The sequence below is a fragment of the Didymella exigua genome (assembly GCF_010094145.1).
Source record: "Didymella exigua CBS 183.55 unplaced genomic scaffold M421scaffold_23, whole genome shotgun sequence".
Taxonomy (NCBI): Eukaryota; Fungi; Ascomycota; class Dothideomycetes; order Pleosporales; family Didymellaceae; genus Didymella; species Didymella exigua.
Window position 1 is genome coordinate 406,761 of NW_022984797.1, and position 18,356 is coordinate 425,116.

The following is an 18,356-nucleotide window of genomic DNA, read 5'->3' on the forward strand; positions in this document are numbered from 1 at the left end:
TGCATCGCTCTGCGGCCGATGGCTGGGATTAGTAGTCCTTGGATAGTATTTATGCAAATCAACTCCACAAAGCACCTTGACTAGCTCCTTCCCTGTCCATGGGTGTGTCCACTTCTGCAATTCGGCGCCGGCAAGTCGCTTCATAGCCAGCAGGTCCGATGCTGAGATGCTGGGTCTTACTGGCGCTCCACGCACCATTGTGATTTATGTGGGTCTACGTGTGGCCCACCTTTATGATGATGCTTCGGGACTAGAGAATTTCGATCAATGCTTTTCCGTTGGCTGTACGGTAGAGTCTGAACGGGGGGGCGTCGTAGCAGGGAGGACCTGATACTGCTAGGGACACGAGGTGGTGTTGTTGTAGAGCGAGCAGGGCAATGCAGTCGTAGACCACAGTGCGAGAACACAACGACGTTACAAAGCAAAGCATGGATGTGCATGTTGAAATTTGACGTTTGCAGAGTTCCGGACCAGCTTTCCAAGGTCCTGTACAAGAGAGGTTTGACATTGAGTCCAACGCGACGGCACTGGTATTTCTCTGGCCGGCTATTTCGCCACAGACCTAGAGTCATCATTCGCAGGGTCGTAAGTCGGTTGCTGGCTGTAATTATAAGTTGACTATCATTATGAGGTGACCATCATTATGAGGTGACTATCATTATGAGTTGACTGTAATTACAAGTTGACTGTAATTACAAGTTGACTATCATTACAAGTCGACTGTAATTACAAGTCGACTATACTTGTAAGCATGCACGCATGCCATGCTCCTCTATCCAAGATTCTCGAGTCCATCAAGGCTCTCAGCAGCTCCAAAACGGACAGCAAAGTCATGACCGCGAGACAGAAGAAAATGATGGGACGAGGAGATGGATACGCATGATGCGGCGTGCTAGAGTAAAGACCGACGGGTGAGATGGAGGGAGGTTCACGCAAGATTGCAGCGCTCCTGGTCATGCTTTACGTGGACTGCACCGCAACCATCATGCTTCACGTGGACTGCGCCGCAATCATCATGCTTTACGTGGACTGCGCCGCAACCATCATGCTTCACGTGGACTGCACCGCAACCATCATGACCTCCACGGCCAGCCTGATGAACAGTGCAACGCAGATTGCCCGCATTCAACGAGGCGGGTTGCCAATGGCTGCGACAGGGTGAGAAAAGGAGGATGGGATGGTGAGTGAATGATGCTGATTGACTAATTGATTGATTGATTGATTGGATACGCATCGCGCTATGCGACGCGCAAGATGCGGTGACATGATGGTGTGAAATGAGACCGTCCAAAACGCCAGTATGCTATGCAAAAGAAAAACGGACACACTCTCGCTGCTGCACTAATCTCGTCTCTTCCTTACTTTTCTACACTGGCGTCCACTTGGCGCAAACGGGCGCGAACGGCCACCATGGGGCCAGATTGGAGCCGACTACCGCCTGGGGCTGGCCGTGGGCGTGGACCCGTCGTCTCTGATGCCGTCTCTGATGCCGTCTCTGGTGCCGTCTCTGGTGCCGTCTCTGGTGCCGTCTCTGGTGCCGTCTCTGGTGCCGTCTCTGATGCCGTCTCTGATATCGAGCTTGCTCATGCGCTCGGCGGCGCGCTCGGCCATGCGCTTGCTGATCTCGGGGACGCTGTGTTTCCGACGCAGATGCGGGTCCGGGGTGTGTGGTCTTGCGAGGTCTTTCTGGGCAATGGCCGGGGTCGCGTCTCCAATCTCCGTCTCATCTTCACTGTACTCTTCGTCGTCCTCGCCACCATGGACGCCATCGAGATTCTGCGGATCGTAGGGCGCGTCCACATGCTCGCCTCGATACTCCCCGTCGCTCCCTTCGATGGTCTCGAGGATGCTGTGCTCCATGGCGCCCTCGTCGTCGCCGCTCTCGTTTGCCGTGTAGCTCGCCTCTAGGTGCTCGCCGTCGCCGCTCTCGTTTGCCATGTAGCTCGCCTCCAGATGCTCGTCGTCGCCGCTCTCGTTTGCCATGTAGCTCGCCCCCAGATGCCCGGCGTCGACGCTCTCCTCTGGATCCTCGCCGTCGACGCTCTCCCCCAGGTCCTCGCCGTCGACGCTCTCGTTTGTCATGTAGCTCGCCTCCAGATCCTCGCCGACGTCGCCCTCGTCTTCGCTGCGGTAGGAGCCGGCCTCGGTCTGGTCGTCATCGGAGTCGTCCTCCGAGTCGGTGAAGTCGTCCATGTCGAGGGGCTTGTCGCGCCAGTAGTTGAAGTCTGTAAAGTTCTCGCCGCCTGCGGGGACGAGCAGGCCGACGGGGGGGAAGAAGTGGTCGACAATCTCGCGCATGGACGCGTAGCCCGTCTTGTAGCTGTTGAGGGAGAGAACGTCGAGGCTGACTTCGGCGTTGGAGTTGATGGTGAAGATGCGGGTGCTGGGGATGTTGACGCTGCGGTAGGACAGGGCGTCTGTGAAGCGGTTGCCGAAGCCGGCGTAAAAGGGCGTCTGGCCGGCGGGCTTGTCGAAGAGCTGCATGATGTCGCGCAGACAGGCCATTTTGAAGACCTCGGGCTTGCGGAGGTAGACTTCGCGGCGCAGGGCGGCGATTGTGCGGTCCGGGCTCATGATGACGGGCCCCCGCGGCAGCTTGTGGTCTTCCTGGACGACGCCGTTGAGGTAGGCGCGGGTGGTGTCGGCTTGGCCGACGGAGCGTGAAGTGAGGTAGAAGATGTTGTAGCCGTTGTTCACAATGTCCGTGTACAGCTTGGCGACGCCCTTGTGCGTCCAGTCGCGACCAATCATGTTCAGGACGTGGCCCAGGGCGTCCGACTTTGTAATGGTGCCGTCAATGTCGGAGATGACAATCGGCACGTCGTGCTGCCAGTAGAACATGTAGGCCTCGCACTTTGAGCGATTCACCGTAAAGGACATGGTGTTCTGGCCGGGCTTCAGGTTGAGCGCTTTCAGCTGGTCCGACGTGAGCCGCAGCGTCTTTGCGTAGTTGCGCGTCTCGGCCTTCTTCTGGTGCTGCTCGGCGGGCGAGTGGGGGGCAGAGAGGCCCAGGGCGCTGTCCGAGTCGTTGCGCCTGTGCAGGGGAAAGTCTGCCGTGGCGTCGCTGACGCCGCTGTCGCTCTGGTAGCCCGGGTCCGAGACGGCGTCCAGCGAGGGTTCGCTGAAGACGCTCTGGGCCATCTTCTGCATGGCGGCGGCCTTGGCGTCCTCGCTGCTGTAGATCCAGAGGTTGCCGTTCTCGTCGGCCCCTATCAGGGCACCAATGTCGTAGTCGCCAGCCAGCTCGTCGGACAGAATGTTCCTGGCAAGGACCTCTGCCCGCAGCGCGTCCTGCTCGCTGCTCTTGTAGCCCGTCATGTCGAGCTCGAGATCGCCGTTGTCGGTGACCTTGTTGGGTATGTTGGACGAGTACAGCTTGCGCGAGAGCTTGATGGCGCGGGCGAGCGCCTCGGCTTGCGAGACGGGCGGCGGGCTGGCCGAGCGCGCGGAGCGGTTCCACCTCGTGGCATCCTCCCTGCTGATCTCGAGCGGGCCGTGCTCTTTGCCGCCGTCGACGTGTGCGGGGAAGGCGTCCGTCTCGGGGGCGACGACCGTGTCCGTGCTGGCGCGCTGCACATGGAAGCCCGACCAGTCGCCCGACTTTGGGCGCTCAAAGTCGGCCTCGTTGTACTGCGCGTCCGACGGCGGGACCGACATGGACAGGCGGCCTCTGCGGCGCAGGGTCGAGTCGAGGCTCGCGAGATCGAGCGGCTCGGGGTCGTCGAGCATCTGGTTCGGCGGCGTCTCGACGGGCTTCTGCTCGGGGCTGGCGGTGGGCGAGGCCAGCGGCGACGTCTGCATGCCGACGGGAATGCTGGCCGACGTCTCGAAGACGAAGAAGGCCTCGCCGCCCTCGCCGAGCTTCATCGAGTAGTCCTGCAGCTCGCCGTTGACGCGGAACTCGACCTTTTTGTCCGAGGGCCGCAGGATCTGGTACTTGCCGAAGCGGACGTGGAAGGGCGAGCAGGCCATGGTGCCATCGTCGCGCTCGACGACGATGGTGTCAATGGCGCCGCTCAGCGTGGCCGGGTTGATTGAGTTCCAGCCCTTGGACACGCCGCCGGCGATGGAGCGCACGTAGTTCATGGCGGGTGTGTCGAGTCTCGCGGCGACGGTCGATGTCGAGTCCCGCGGCAATGGTGGATGTCGAGTCTCGCGGCAATGGTCGATGTCGAGTCTCGCAGCAATGGTGGATGTCGAGTCTCGTGGCGCTGTGCCCTGTAGACGACCGTCTAGACGCAGCCGAGTTTCTTCACATGCGCGGCCTGGTCTGCGCCGTCACGGCTAAGTCGGCGTTGGGGGGAGGAGCGTGCGAGTATGACGGAGCGAGGTCAGCTCTCGTCGACTGCCTAGCAGCGACCGAGGAACGCCGGTGGAGGTCAGGTGCGAGATGTGCCGGAAGCAAAGCGGACCCAGCAATCACTGTCCAGTCCCGTGCTTTCAGAGCAATGTCGAGTCCCGTGTTTTCAAAGCAATGTCAAGTCCCGTGCTTTCAAAGCAATGTCGAGTCCCGTGCTTTCAGAGCATCGTGAAGGGTCTGGTAGTGGACGAGCCGAGTTTGGTGCATGCAAAATGTGTGCTTTTCACATGCCAACCAAGGCTGCAGCAGACACCAGATGCGTTGAGCTCAACTGCTCCACCACGGCTCTGCGGGCGTGGTGACGACGCGCTGCCTACTGGCTCGGGCTGCAGGCGAGTGTCCCTGGCGTGGAGATTGTCCGACTGCACTCTACCAGCACTCTAGGGCCATCTCTGGGAGCATCCACGAGGCTCTACGAGTACCAGTCGTACTCTCAAGCCCGTCATGCACAGAATCTGGCGCCGCCACCCCGCTACCGGTAGCTGCCAGGCGGCTCCATGTGGAGATGCCCTGCAGGCCAAGCGTGCTGCGCCGCTGAGGGAGCCGGCCCGCTTGTGCATCTTCGCATCTTGACATGTTCACATTTTCACGTCTTCACATCTTGACATCTTCACGCCTTCACGTCTTCCGTCTTCACACTTCCGTCTTCACATCTTCGCGTCCTCCGTCTTCACATCCCCGCGTCCTCCGTCTTCACATCTTCGCGTCCTCCGTCTTCACATCTCCACATCCACGTCTTCACATCTCCACGTCCACGTCTCCACGTCTTCCCGTCTGCAACCCACAACGCCCCCAGAGCCGACAGACGAGCGACTGCTGTCGCATGTTGTAGAGACGCCGGCATGTTCTCCGACCCTGCCGCGTCGCTGTACTGGCCGCCGGACGTGGCGCGCTACGACATGGAGACGCTGCTGTTCTCGTCGTCCGGCTGGCTGCGCACCACCTGCATCGTGCTCGCGCTCTTCTGGGTCGCCGTCCGCGCCTACCAGGTCCTCTCGCAGCCCGTCGAGACACTTGTGCACGTGCTCGGCCTCGAGGTCCCCGTCGCGCCGCTCGTCTCGCTCGCCGGCATCAAGGCCGACGGCGTGCTGCTGCACTGGAAGTCGCCCGAGCGCGCCTCGGTGCTGCGGTACGTGATCCGCATCAACGGCATCGACGTCGGCCATGTCGCCCCGCACGACACGTCGGCCACCATTGAGAACCTGCAGCCGGCCCGCCACTACACCATCCGCGTCGTCACCTTCAACTCGTCCAACTTCCAGGCCCCCAGCGCGCCCATCCGCCTGCGCACGCTGCCCGCCGACTCGGACCAGCACTATGCCGCCGCCCCGCCCGCCGCCCACGGCCCTGCCACCGACGACGACGACGCCAACCCGCCCCCCGTGGTCCGCCCGAACAAGTCGCTCGCCGACGTCGCCACGCCGTTTGCTGCGCCGCTCATGAGCCGCGAGCACAGCAACAGCACGGCCCGCCAGAGGCCGGGCATCGCGCGCCGATCGTCGCCCGCCTCGCAGACGGCAGACGACGCGCGCGCCGCGACCGACTCGAGCGATTCCATCCGCGCCCTGACGGAGAAGCTGGACGCGCTGCGCCGCGACCTCGACGACATGGACCGCCAGATCCAGGACGAGGACCAGGACGCCGTCACCCAGCGGCTCGTCCTGGTCGACCGGCGGGACGAGAAGAAGGCGGCCCTGAAGGAGAAGGAGGACGCCAGCCGCGACCTGCGCAAGGAGGTCGCGACCCTCGAGCGCCAGAGCGCTGCCGCACAGACGCGCCGCACCCACCAGGAGAGACTCTTCCGCCAGAAGGAGGCCGAGCGGAAGAAGCTAAAGGACGACACGGCCAAGTGGTCCCGCGAGTCTGTCGAGCTCCGTGCGACTGCCGCCAAGATGAGGGAAGAGCAGGAGGCGTACAAGGAGGCGTCGCAGAAGCGCATCCAGGACGCCAAGGACAGGTACGAGGAGGAAACGCAGGCCAACAAGCTGCTCGAGGACGCCATCCGCGAAAAGGGAATCCAGATCAAAGCCCTGGAGGAGGAGAGGAAGCAGCTCGAGGACGGCCAGGACGGCGGCGAAGCTCCGGATGGCACCGACAACGCCGAGCGCGAAGAGGACAACCGCTGGAAGATGACCCTGGGCCTGTTGCAGCAGCAGTACGCCCAGGCCTGGCAGCTGTTCACCGAGGCAGACCGCGCCAATCAGGAAGCTACCAACAGGCTGCAGTACTTGCAGCAGCGCCGCCTGAGCCAGCCGCAGCTCTACGACGACCCAGCCGTGCCGCGAGTTGGCCCGGCCAGGGGGACCGGCCAGCGCCAGCGCCCTCTGAGCATGCGCGAAGGCATGCTCAGTGCTCCCGGCGGCTTCGTGCAGACGTCTTCGGCGCCCTTTAACAGCATGACGGTGTCTTCCTCGCCGCCGTTTGCCTCTGTCACGCCCTACTTCAATCCTGTAAACGGCATGGCGCTGCCTCCCCGCGGCCACGGACACACCATCTCCTTCTCGCAAATGTCTCAGGCTGATCTCGAGTCACTGACCGGCGGTGCACCGATGAGTCCCACTGCCGGCGCACTGCTCCCGGCTGGTCTCTTTGGCGACGACCTAGGCCTGACCGACAGCGAACATGACGATCTCATCGGCCCACCCAGACTGTACTCGCTCGAGCCCTCGCCGAACACGCGCAATGTCCTCCCTGGGCTTGGCGCTCTCGGGCACGCCAACCCGCCCAGCGACCAGCACACGCCCGTCTCGCCGCCCGAGAGTCCGTCGCCCAGTGTCTTGGCCAGTCCGCGCGAGAGCGGCCCGCTCCAGTTCTTCCCGAATCCCGAAAACATTGACCCCGACAAGCGCTCGATACAGTCGTCCTCGAGCTCGTTTATGAACTCCCAGAGCAGGTTTGGCGGACTGTTTGGATTGAACAGGCAGCGGGGCAAGACCATTTCTGGCCAGGGCCCTGCGCTGGGCTCTCTGAAGCCTTCCCAGAGCCAGTCGCTGCCCCGGCAAGAGTTTGGCCTCGACGCTGTGGGCTCATCGCGTCGCCGCGGCAGCACCGAGGGCGCCTGGTACGACTCGTTTATCCGAACAAAGACCCAGCCCGCGGAAGCGTCGAGCAGTCCAAAAGCTCATGTGCCGACGCGCAAGCGCACGTTCAACATGTTTGGCACCAGGAACGACCCTTGGCTGACGTCCGTGCTAGGAACGGAGCGACCGTCCTCGCCCCGTCAGGGCTCCACCAAGTCGGGCGAGGGCATGGTTCTGCCTCGTCCCTCTACCGAGAGTCAGACGAGGTTCGGCTGGGGCGTCGACGCGTTTGGCGCCAGAAGCAGTCCGCTTGGCGTCGACTGGAGCGTCAACAACACAAACACCTCGTCGTGGTCGAGGATGCCATCGCGCCGCCCCTCTGTGCAGCACGGCTCGACCACGAACCTGGCCGTGAATGAAGACTCGATGCACGACGACATCCTGGACTTTCCCTCCAACGTTCGCTCGCCCATGCAGGCGCCGATTGGCACACGGCCACAGTCGTCTGCATCCCACATGCCCCGAGACATTCCCCCCCTGCCCCGAGACATTGCCCCCCTGCCCCGAGACATTCCCCCCCTGCCCCGAGACATTGCCCCCCTGCCCCGAGACATTCCCCCCCTGCCAGGAACGCCGCCCACCGCGCTCAATCCGGCGGCAGCGGCCTTTACCCTGACGCTCGGGCTCGGTAAGAAGTCGGAGGAGGAGAAAGCGAAGCGCGCCGCGGAGAAGGAAGCCAAGCGCGCGGAAAAGGCCGAGAAGAAGGAGAAGACCAAGGCGGAGAGGTGCAAGGGCAAAGAAAAGGAGAAGCAAGTCGCCTTCGACCCCTCCGCCGACGGCAGCCACCCCGCGTCTCCGCACGAGCCCTTCCCCCGCCCATCCCGCGACACGCCGTCCATCATCTCCACCGCCGACGCCTCGGAAGCTTCGCCGCGCGAATCCCTCGAGCGCAGCGTCTCCCAGGCCACGTCGGACCACACGGGCTCCGTCGGCAAGGAGTCGTTCATGCAGAAGCTCACGCGCAAGGGCAGCACGTCGCAGTTCCTCTCGTTTGGCAAGAAGAACCCGCTGTTCGCCAAAAAGGGCGAGGTGCCCGGCACGCCCGACGCGGCGGACGAGCTCGACGGCTCCAGCGGCTTCTTCGGCAAGAGCGTCGATGGCAGCAACCACAACTCCCCGAGTCTGGGCACGCCCAAGGACAAGGGCGGCCTGCTGGGCTGGGGCAGCATCAAGCGCATTGGCAGGAAGGACAAGACGCCGAGTCTGCACGAGAGCATTGCCAGCGAGGCCACGGGCGACGAGGACGTGGCTGATGAGGGGCATGTGGAGGGGCTGGGGCTGAAGGCGTGATGAGTATATATCCCTGTAATCAACTCGTATCGTTTGTGTGCATCCTGCTCCCTGTCGCCTGGATGCGTGAAGAGTGAGCAGTAGGTTGAGGCCAAGTGCGGTGCGCGACAAGCCGGGCACATTGTTTGGCGACAAGCCGGGCACATTGTTTGGCGACAAGCCGGGCACATTATTTGGCGACAAGCCGGGCACATTATTTGGAGACAAGCCGGGCACATTATCTGGCGACAAGCTGGGCACATCATCTGGAGACAAGCTGGGCACATCATCTGGAGACACTAGCGCTCTCACCCCGGATTCCAGCATCCCTGCGCAGAGCCGCACCGCCAAGCCGCGCAACGCGAACCAACCGCGACCTGACAGGCCTCCTCGACCGCACAACCCAATTCCACCACCACAACGGCACAACCATGGCGTCGCCCACCCCAGACACAAACGGCATCTCCACACCGCCCGCGACCGCAAGCGCGGCGCACACAAACTCCCCCCCCTCACACTCACAACCCCAGTCCGCCGCGCACCCGCTCACAACCTCCACAACGCCCTCCACCGCCTACCCCCCAACCTCACTCCTCGACACAGGCGCAACAAAACGCCCCCGCGATGCGCGCCTCATGCACCTCCTCCTCGCCAACATGGGCGTGCACGCGTACACGGAGCGGGTCCCACTCCAGCTCCTCGACCTCGCGTACAGATACACGTCAGGCGTGCTGAGCGACGCGCTGGCCTACGAGCCGCCCGTCCCCTCCTCGCTGCCGCCGGGCGAGAAGAAGAAGCGCGACACCGCCGCCGACGAGGGCGTGAGTCTGAATGCCCTGCGCACCAGTGTCGCGGGGCGCGCGGCGCAGATGAGTCCCGCTGCGGGCCTCGGCAAGGAGTTCCTCGCTGACATTGCGAGCGAGCGGAACCGCGTTGCGCTGCCGCGCGTTGAGCGCGAGTTTGGCGTGAGGCTGCCGCCTGAGCGGTACTGTTTCACCGGCGTGGGGTGGGGGGTGCGCGAGGCGTGGGAGGGTGATGAGGACGTGGACGAGGATGCGGTCGAGGATGTGGATGAGACGATGGGCGAGGGGGGTCCGGTTGGCGCTGCGGATGGGTTTGGGGACGCGGCGGATACGGAGATGGGCGGTATGGATGAGGAGGACGTGGATGAGGATGAGTTTCAGGAGGTGATGGGGTGAGCGGGCGGGCGGACGCGCGACAGCGAGCGGTGTGTACCATCGACGCCACGTCGGAGAGGCGCTGGGCCGGGGGCGGACAGACAAGGGACCGCTGGGCTGGGGGCGGGCGGACAAGGGACCACTGTGGCATTGCATGGCGTTTTGGAGCAGGACATGACCGGTCGGGAAAACACTTCTAGGTGCAGCCGCTGTGCGCATCGCCGGGCTGCCAATGCAGCGCGCATTTCATCTTTCACGTGTGTGGTTGCGTTTGCCTCTCCAAGACGCTCAGCACGCGGTTGCCGACGACGTTCACGACTTGTGGCGTCGAGGTACATGTCTCGACCCGACGCAGCAATGATGCAAGACGAGAGCTGTTCCCGCGCTGCATCTCCGGCTTGTTCGGCGAGCAGACGATGCTTCGCGTGGCTCGTGCTTGCGGTCGTCATATAGTACATTCGCCGATATCTGTACATGGCCACCCAATCCTGCGCGGTTCCAGCACGCCTCCAACCAACGCACACCAGCTTTATCCGCACACCAGCTTCATCCGCACACCAGCTTTATCCGCACGCCAGCTTTATCCGCACACCAGCCTTATCCGCACGCCAGCCTTATCCGCGGCGCTGCAAATCCACCTCCAGAGCCAGGCAAACCCTCACGTCCCGCCCCACACCCCACCCCTCGTGACCCCCGAAGCATCAACCCGATTCTCTTCCCTCCTCCCCGCGCCCTCCTCAGCCTTCTTCCCCATCAGCCGTCCACTGTCGTCCAGATTCCACCACTCCTTGTGCTTCCCGCGCGCATCCTCCAGCCGCCGCTTGTGCTCGCGGCGCGCCCGCTTCCGCTCCTCGGCGAGCTCAAACCACTCGGACCGCGCCCGGTCCAGCTCGTCCTGGTTCTGGTACTGCAGCATGCATGCGTTCATCGCGAGCCGCGGCGCGCGACAGGCGTAGATCATGGTCAGTGTGCGGCCGAGCGCGCATGCAGCAAAGGCTGCGAACGGGATGTCAGCAGATGGCAGCAGACGTCGTTCTTGGTCCTGGCAGTCGTGGCCTACCTTCAATCTCCGGCGCGCACTTGGCCCGCACGTTCTTGTAGTACAGGTCGCGCACCTGCTGCTCCTGCGGCGCCGACAGCGGCGTCGGGTTCGCCGGCCGTGTGTTGGTGCCGATGATGTAGCTGTCTGCCGTCCCCGGGCTGGCCGCCGGCGGCATCGAGGCGCCTGGTGTGCCGCTCATTGTGGATTGCCGCTGTCTGCGGGGTGCGCTGGTGGTAGGACGCGAGACGGCGGGGTCGAGGCGTGGCGAGGCTGGGTGTCGGCGCGCAGATGTGGTCGTGGTGGTGCTGCGGAGTGGGCTCGGTGGTGGTTCGAGATTTGGGACAGGGATCTGCAATCTGATAATGGGTGCATGTCGGGGGTTTGGCAGGAAAAGGCCGATGATGAGTGAGCCGAGGCCCTGCGGAATTGGCGTTTCCACATGCCTCACCTCTGCATCTCCTTCCTTGCATTCTCCTCGACACATTTCTTTCATTCGAGCGAGAGCAACCGATCTGCTCCGTATCACATCACGAAATCCGAGTCTACACTTCTTGGCATTAACCTCTACGGACGCCCTCTCAGCCAGTCGAACATCGCAACAACACCATGAAAGTTAAAGGCCGCACGTTCATCATCAGCGGCGGCGTGTCCGGCCTCGGCCTCGCAACAGCCCGCGCCCTACACTCACTCGGCGGCTACGTCTCGCTGCTCGACCTGAACAGCGACAACGGCTCCAAAATCGTGTCTGAGCTGGGCACAAGGTCCAAATTCTTTGAAACCGACGTTTCCTCAACTGATGCCATCGCCTCTGCGATCAGCGGCACCGTGGCCTGGATTGCGGAGACACAGGCGCCCATAGGAGGCGTGATAGCCGGTGCAGGCGTCGGTCTACCCGGCCTCATCATCGACAAGAAAAACGAGCCGCTGAGCATTGAGAGCATAGACTTTGTGCTCAACATCAACCTGCGCGGCACCCTCGACCTCATCCGCCAAGCGCTGCCGCACATGACACTCAACACGCCCGATGGGTCTGACGGCGAGCGCGGTGTAATCATCATGATCGCCTCCTCGGCCGCGTTCGACGGCCAGATGGGCCAGGTCTCGTATGCAGCGTCCAAGGGTGCGGTTGCGAGCCTGACCCTCCCGCTGGCGAGGGACCTCAGCAAGTACGGTATCCGCGCCGTCACCATTGCGCCGAGTATGTTTGATAGCGCGATGACGAAGATGATGAGCGCAAAGGTTAAGAAGAGCCTGGAGAGCAGCATGGAGTTCCCCAAGCGCGCAGGCGAACCAGACGAGTTTGCGAGGCTGGTGGTGGAGGTGGTGGGAAATCAGATGCTGAACGGAACGGTGCTGAGGTTAGACGGCGCGATGAGGATGCCGGCGCGGTTGTAGGGGTATCATTAATCAGCGCTTGCGCTCCCTGATCTTGAATTTGACGCCGTTCTTGTTGATGCCGCCGACGCTGTTGTTCATCTTAGCCCGCTGCTTCTCCAACTCTTCTTCTGCGGCGACGAGCTCGCGCTCTTTCTTCTTGACCATCTGCAGTCGAAACGCTGTTCTTGACTGTGCGCGTGACCGTGTCTTGTCAAACTTCTTCATCTGCTTGACCTTCTCTGCCTGCTCCCTCAGTTTCTTCGCGGATGGCGTCTTCTTCTGCGGTCTCTGCTCCTCCTCTTCGTCGTCATCCTCGTCATCATCCTCGTCCTCGTCGTCCTCCCATGCAGCAGGAACCTCCAGCCGGCTCGCCGTCGGCATTGCCCTGCCCTCTCCAAACCACTTGTCTGCATCAAACTCCTCCTGCTCCTCCTCATTCTCCACAAATACCCTGTGCTTGCCCTGCTTCTCTTCGCTCCCATCCTTCAGTGTCCGGACCTCCTGGTCTTCTAGCACCAACCGCTCTTCAAGCTTCTGCCGCTCGCGGCGCACCTGCTGCAGCATCGTGCGAATGTATGCGCTATCCTGCGTTTTAAGGAGCTTCACCACATCCATGCTCAGCGCCTCGTTGCCGCGGTCTGCCACTTTGCGGCCCTTATTGTCAACGCTCGAAGACATCATCTTGAACGAGAACTCGTCGGGGTTGCGGTCGCGTGCTTTCTCGGAGAGGATCTTGAGCTTCGCTTTCTTCTGCCGGTGGTCCGCTGCGCGCAGCTTGTAGTCCTACATTGTGACGTTAGGAGGGAAGGCAGATAGGCGAGTGTTTGGGGTCAAATACCTTGCGCTTCTCGAGCAGACCCCATTTCTTGCGCTCTTCGGGCTGTGCGCGCTCCTTGTGATTGCGCCGCTGGACGGCGTTGCGCATGGATGACATAATGGGCGAGTTTGGAGTGGTATGAGGGGTGAGTTTTGTTGAAGTGAGTGTTGTTTGTGCAGGTGGTGTGGCTGGAAGGTGTTGTGGAAATTTTGGGCAGCCGCTATCGATAGGTAACGGCGGGAGCCTAGCTTGATTGGCACTAGTCTGATTGACCCTTGCACATGTACTCGATGCAAGAACACAGTGTCAGTCTCTGAGGTTTGGTCACTGGGAGTATATTTTGTAGAGGGGCATCCAATGTCAGTATCCAATCGAGCTTTTATATCCCTTCAACTTTCTTCAAATTCTTCCGCGTTTGACTTGGGCTAATGATTTCTACCAAACGGGTGAGCATACGAAGTACGGAATTAGAATCAACCAATGTGGGTGCTGATCCAAGTGAAGCTGAGGTGAGCCGAGGTCTCCAAATGCATACCCATCACGGTGACACAGCCGTACATGTTCTTGTCCAACTTCCCATTGTCTCATAGTATAGAAGGCGGCATCTCAACATAGCCGTATGAACTCCTAGATAGCCAAACATTCAGGACACCGTACAAGGACACCGGCAGATCGGTGGCCGATATGTTGATTAATCTATGGCAAGGCTTATTGCTCGGTCCGGGCTCTTCCAACCCATGATCAAGTCCAGGTCAGTGCAGTCTAGCTGGTGGCTACAGAGACAGACAGTCCTTCCTAGCGAGCAGGTATTCGATGCAATGTACTAAATACGCCATGACATCGATATGATCCACTTCTGGTCTTGATAGTAACCTCGATGATGGCTACGGAAGATTGCCTGTCATGCCGTGGAACGCACGACGAACCCGATGCAGCCTGAGTTTGCGGATCTGAGGAGTAGGGCCTATCTAATGGAGAAGCGCCTTTGGTATGTCGTGCAGCGTTAAGTGCACAGTATTCCTGCACAGCGACGGAATGCAATCAATCCGCAGACGGCGAGAGGTGAGGTCGAGTCTAGAATAGACACAAGGTTCGACGAGCGTTTGATGTTGAGCATTTTGGGGCCTTACACCTACAAGTGGACTTTTACGCGAGAGAGTTCGCCTGCCAGCTTGGCGCGGCTCATGCCAGACCCAAGACTCTTACCATGGTACTGGCACGTCAAGGTTCGAATGCGGAGGCTGCGGATGTCGTCCGCTCTGTTCATACAGGCTTTACGAGAGTGCTGTCATGCTCTGCTGGAGTCAGTCGGCCCGTCAGTACCACCAACGATTTTGGCGGTTCATGTACCTGGCAACTTCTGGTTGATGACACTGTAACAGTGGTCCGGAGCGCGTGTCGGGTAGAAGGGGAGAGAATCGCGATGGTGCGGAGTCGTTCAAACAGAGATTGACGGCATTGTCAGCTGCCGGCCAGTCGACTAACGACGATGTCAATGTTGCATTCCAACACTGCCTTGGTTCGTAGGCATAACGTGGGTCTGTAAGATACCGCATCTAGTTATTCCTGGCGATCATTCGACTGCTCTGGGGATTCCGCAGGCCGGGTCTGAGGTTCGAAGCGTGGGTCAACTGCCGGCGATCTGGGCGCGATGGGCACTGTCGGAAATAATGCAACTTACCACTTGTATGTCAAAGCTTTCGGCAGTGGTGCTGGTGAAGAGGAGTGCGGAAAGATGGCGAAGTGCGGTTGGTGCTTTACGCGAACCCGTGTCCCGCGTGCGTCGGGGTATGCCGCTTCTCCAAGCATCAAGCCAGAAGCTTGTGACAGCGAGGTTGATACCAGCAGGGCAGGATACATAGGACATTCACCGCTGCACTCCTGCTGTAGACCGCCTTGAGTCGACGTGATAAAGTTGATGTTGCTCGTGTTTGAGATGGCGCCAGATCGACAGCGCATGGCAGGAATACGGTCGGCATGAGAGTTCCGACGGGCCGTGTTGCATCTTCACGAACGAGCTGACGGTTGCACAAGCCTGCCTGTCAGCATCGTGAACCTTGGACATTGTTGTTGTTGTTGTTGTTGTTTGGTTCAAGTGACGGGTTGAGATAGCATGAGTGGCCGACTAGTGCCGATCTACCGCAATTGTGGAGTCACGCCTTGGAAAGCCTTTTCACGCACGGCACCTTCACCACACGGCATAATTCGCAAAGCACTCAGAGGCGCGCGCATGATCTTCAGCAGCCACAGGGACCCTGGAAGCTCCAGGTGTATGGCATAGCTGCATCTGAAACGCTCCCTGCTGTCGCCCAGCACGTTCACAACCTTAGCCCCGGACCGAATCTCAAACTCAAAACCAGGCCGATGGGGCTGTTAGTCGACCAACTTTTTCTTATACCTTGATTTCATGCCTAATCCCACGCTGCCCAGACGATGCTTCTTACCATAAGGTAGACTAGACTATCAGACGTTGTGAAATGGCCAATTCAAAGTAAGCGCCCATTTTCTCGCATCAATGGGTGGGGTATTGAGCTGCACTACGCTTGCACGAGCTGAAGACGAGGCTAATGACAGTCAGATATGAGTACGTGCGCGCTTTCGAGCAGCCAGACGTGCTGCTGTCGAATACCTGGATTGTCGTGAGGATCGATGGGCGTGGATTCTCGAAGTAGGTCGCTTTTTCCTTGTCTAGATTTTGCTTTTCCGCTAGATGCAGGTACCCGTGGAATTATCCGAAAGCATCACGAAGGCATCAATACCATTGACCTCCATGCTGACTCTTGCAGACTGACAACCAAGTATAAATTTGAGAAACCCAATGACCGGGCCGCGCTGGATCTCATGAATGAAGCGGCCAAGGCCGTAATGAGAGAGCTGCCTGATCTAGTGATGGCGTATGGTAACAGCGACGAGTACAGGTGCGCAGCCATGCAAAGACAACCCCCTCGAGGCACTGCTGACCGATTCCAGTTTCGTGTTCCACAAGGACTGCATGCTCTTCGAACGGAGAGCAAGGTGCGATATGTCTAAACTGCAACGAGACCTCACTAAAACAGCAGCAGCAAGCTTACCACTACGATTGTTTCTACTTTCACGTCGTACTATGTGTTCTTCTGGCCGAAATACTTACCAAACGAGCCATTGACGCCACCGCTTCCGTCGTTCGACGGCCGAGCAGTATGCTATCCCAGTGATGCAAACTTGAGAGATTATATGAGCTGGCGACAGGTCGACTGTGAGTATCGCCGTCTCGCTCCCGGAAGCAGTGATTGAACATTCCAGGCCACATCAACAACCTTTACAACACTACATTTTGGATGCTTGTCCAGAAAGGCGGTATGAGCGCTCAAGATGCCGAGCAAAGACTGTCCGGCACCGTCTCTGCGGACAAGAACGAGATATTGTTCCAAGAATTTGGCATTAACTACAACAATGAGCCTGAGTGTTTCAAGAAAGGCACAATCCTCTATCGAGACGTAAGTTTTCGAAGATAATCGCGTGCCAGAATTCTAAGCGCTGATAGCCCAGTTCGCTTCAACAGATGGCCCGCAATCGACCCCAGCAGCCGCCACAGAAGCCAAAGAAGTGAACGCTCGTCCGCAGCCGAATCGAACATCATCGCGGCCACTGTCTCAAGCAGATGACTCGAAGGTATTTAGGCCGGGTGATTCGCTGACCCCGTCTATCTCTTCGGCACCTCCAGGGCCAACCTTCCTCTCCGCAGCTTCTACACCATCGCCACCACCTTCACCTTCGAAATTACCAGAAGACGGGTACACGCATCTGCTAGGGTCAAATTCCATCAGCCCTCAACACACGATCTACCAGCGGAGCTCTTTTCCAATCTCTCCTCCATCCACCATCAGTTCACCAATGGGCAAGCAAAACTTCACATCACTAACGCCACTGCCATTATCGCCGCCGATCTTGAAGCCGAGTTCCAAGCCACCGTTGTCTCTCGATGCGCCTAACCCAACAACACGTGCAAATTTCTCGCCCATGCCTGCGCCTGCAGAGTTCGCTGATTCATTTGCCCAACGTACCCGCTCAGACGGCAGATCCATACCGATCTCTCATTCGGCGTCAGCATCATTGTCGATTGCAGGGCCTTCTCAGCCCAAACTCAAGCACCGTTCACCTAGTCTGTCGCAGATCCACACATACTTGGCTTCGAGCAGTCAGGCTACTGGGCCTCCGTCGATACCTCTGCGCATATCGAGCATACCAGCCAATACGAAGCCGCGCAAACTATCGTTGCAACACCTGCGCTCCAACTCTAATCTGAAGGCGAGCTGCGGAGACGAGAAAGAGGACCTTGCCAGTCCAGCGCAAGCGGTAATGACGACTTCAAGAGACGGTACCCCTTTGAACACGAACAAGCAATTGCCAAGCCCCCCAATCGGCGAAAGACGAGTAGTCAGCGACAGTGACAGAACGAACGGCAGCAATGGGTGGCAGCAAAATGATCACCCCGGCATCGCTGAGCTGCCGGCCACTTCGGCGCGTCACTCACGCCAACAATCACAACCCGTGCCCTCTTCGAGCGAATGGGGCTCGTATGCGCACTTCTACGATAAGTTACAGAGCACTGTACCTGGGTCGCGGTCTGGTGTCGATGCAACTGCTCAGCCTAATCTACCTTCTAAAGACACACCACGCTCAAGTCGGCACGCTCACTCTAAGTCGGAAGTCCGCTTTGAAGTACGCAAGTCCACAGACATGTCAAAGTCTGAGTCGACCAAGAAGTCACGCGCTTCTGCCACAAACAAAGAAGTCGGCAATGGCAGGCCTGTGCAGATGAGCCGAACTCAAAAAGAGAAGGATCGGAAGAAGAGGAGCAAAGCGACGATTGTAGTAGCACATGTGGACCTTATCAAGGACGACTTCTGGGAGGAAAGACCCTGGATTTTAAGTGGGAAAGCCGGCTAGTCAATAGAGGGCTGCACCCGCAGGTCGCAGCAGTGGAATACATCTGTCGGCAACACCATTCTGGCGCAAAACATCTCATGAGCGTATCTTAAGGAAAACAGAAAAGCGTGGCGGAAGCAAATAAGCGAAGTGAGCAACTTAGAAATCAGGCAAAATCACGGCTGAAGTCGAGGTGGAGTGTCTGAAACACGCATTGCGTCTCCCCGATTAGATGAACTTATATGACTAACGCATTTCAGCCACTTTCCGCAGTGGAGACATTTGTTTCGAATTAATATTATGGGGTAAAAGCATTGATTACATG

General features: G+C 59.6%; 7 protein-coding genes across 7 annotated transcripts; 4 read left to right on the plus strand and 3 right to left on the minus strand.

Annotated features, from left to right (window-relative positions):
• Nucleotides 1-1,481: 1,481 nt before the first annotated feature.
• Nucleotides 1,482-4,381, minus strand: M421DRAFT_222714 (nuclear elongation and deformation protein 1). Its single transcript, XM_033588322.1, has 2 exons — nucleotides 2,068-4,381; nucleotides 1,482-1,969 (listed from the first exon to the last, which is right to left on the minus strand). Exons 1-2 carry the CDS (start codon nucleotides 4,084-4,086, stop codon nucleotides 1,730-1,732), a joined length of 2,259 nt encoding a protein of 752 aa, XP_033446559.1. The 5' UTR covers nucleotides 4,087-4,381; the 3' UTR covers nucleotides 1,482-1,729.
• A 396-nt stretch (nucleotides 4,382-4,777) lies between these two features.
• Nucleotides 4,778-8,935, plus strand: M421DRAFT_222697 (uncharacterized protein). Its single transcript, XM_033588321.1, has 2 exons — nucleotides 4,778-7,908; nucleotides 7,993-8,935. The coding sequence occupies exons 1-2, from the start codon at nucleotides 5,203-5,205 to the stop codon at nucleotides 8,728-8,730; spliced, it is 3,444 nt and encodes a 1,147-aa protein (XP_033446560.1). The 5' UTR covers nucleotides 4,778-5,202; the 3' UTR covers nucleotides 8,731-8,935.
• Nucleotides 8,936-9,140: 205 nt separating this feature from the next.
• M421DRAFT_45826 (TFIID-31kDa-domain-containing protein) lies at nucleotides 9,141-9,740 on the plus strand (the record flags this gene model as incomplete). The annotated part of the gene is made up of 1 exon (XM_033594682.1): nucleotides 9,141-9,740. A coding segment is annotated over one exon (600 nt), but the record flags the coding sequence as incomplete, so codon positions are not given.
• A 670-nt stretch (nucleotides 9,741-10,410) lies between these two features.
• M421DRAFT_422999 (uncharacterized protein) lies at nucleotides 10,411-10,885 on the minus strand. Its single transcript, XM_033593330.1, has one exon. It carries the CDS (start codon nucleotides 10,846-10,848, stop codon nucleotides 10,546-10,548), a length of 303 nt encoding a protein of 100 aa, XP_033446562.1. The 5' UTR covers nucleotides 10,849-10,885; the 3' UTR covers nucleotides 10,411-10,545.
• A 650-nt stretch (nucleotides 10,886-11,535) lies between these two features.
• M421DRAFT_67938 (NAD(P)-binding protein) lies at nucleotides 11,536-12,324 on the plus strand (the record flags this gene model as incomplete). The annotated part of the gene is made up of 1 exon (XM_033596459.1): nucleotides 11,536-12,324. The coding sequence occupies one exon, from the start codon at nucleotides 11,536-11,538 to the stop codon at nucleotides 12,322-12,324; it is 789 nt and encodes a 262-aa protein (XP_033446563.1).
• M421DRAFT_222651 (U3 small nucleolar RNA-associated protein 11) lies at nucleotides 11,880-13,329 on the minus strand. The gene is made up of 2 exons (XM_033588320.1): nucleotides 13,145-13,329; nucleotides 11,880-13,089 (listed from the first exon to the last, which is right to left on the minus strand). Exons 1-2 carry the CDS (start codon nucleotides 13,238-13,240, stop codon nucleotides 12,337-12,339), a joined length of 849 nt encoding a protein of 282 aa, XP_033446564.1. The 5' UTR covers nucleotides 13,241-13,329; the 3' UTR covers nucleotides 11,880-12,336.
• Nucleotides 13,330-15,644: 2,315 nt separating this feature from the next.
• Nucleotides 15,645-18,344, plus strand: M421DRAFT_222780 (Thg1-domain-containing protein). The gene is made up of 6 exons (XM_033588323.1): nucleotides 15,645-15,791; nucleotides 15,910-16,041; nucleotides 16,094-16,138; nucleotides 16,186-16,358; nucleotides 16,406-16,599; nucleotides 16,652-18,344. Exons 1-6 carry the CDS (start codon nucleotides 15,691-15,693, stop codon nucleotides 18,050-18,052), a joined length of 2,046 nt encoding a protein of 681 aa, XP_033446565.1. The 5' UTR covers nucleotides 15,645-15,690; the 3' UTR covers nucleotides 18,053-18,344.
• Nucleotides 18,345-18,356: the final 12 nt, after the last annotated feature.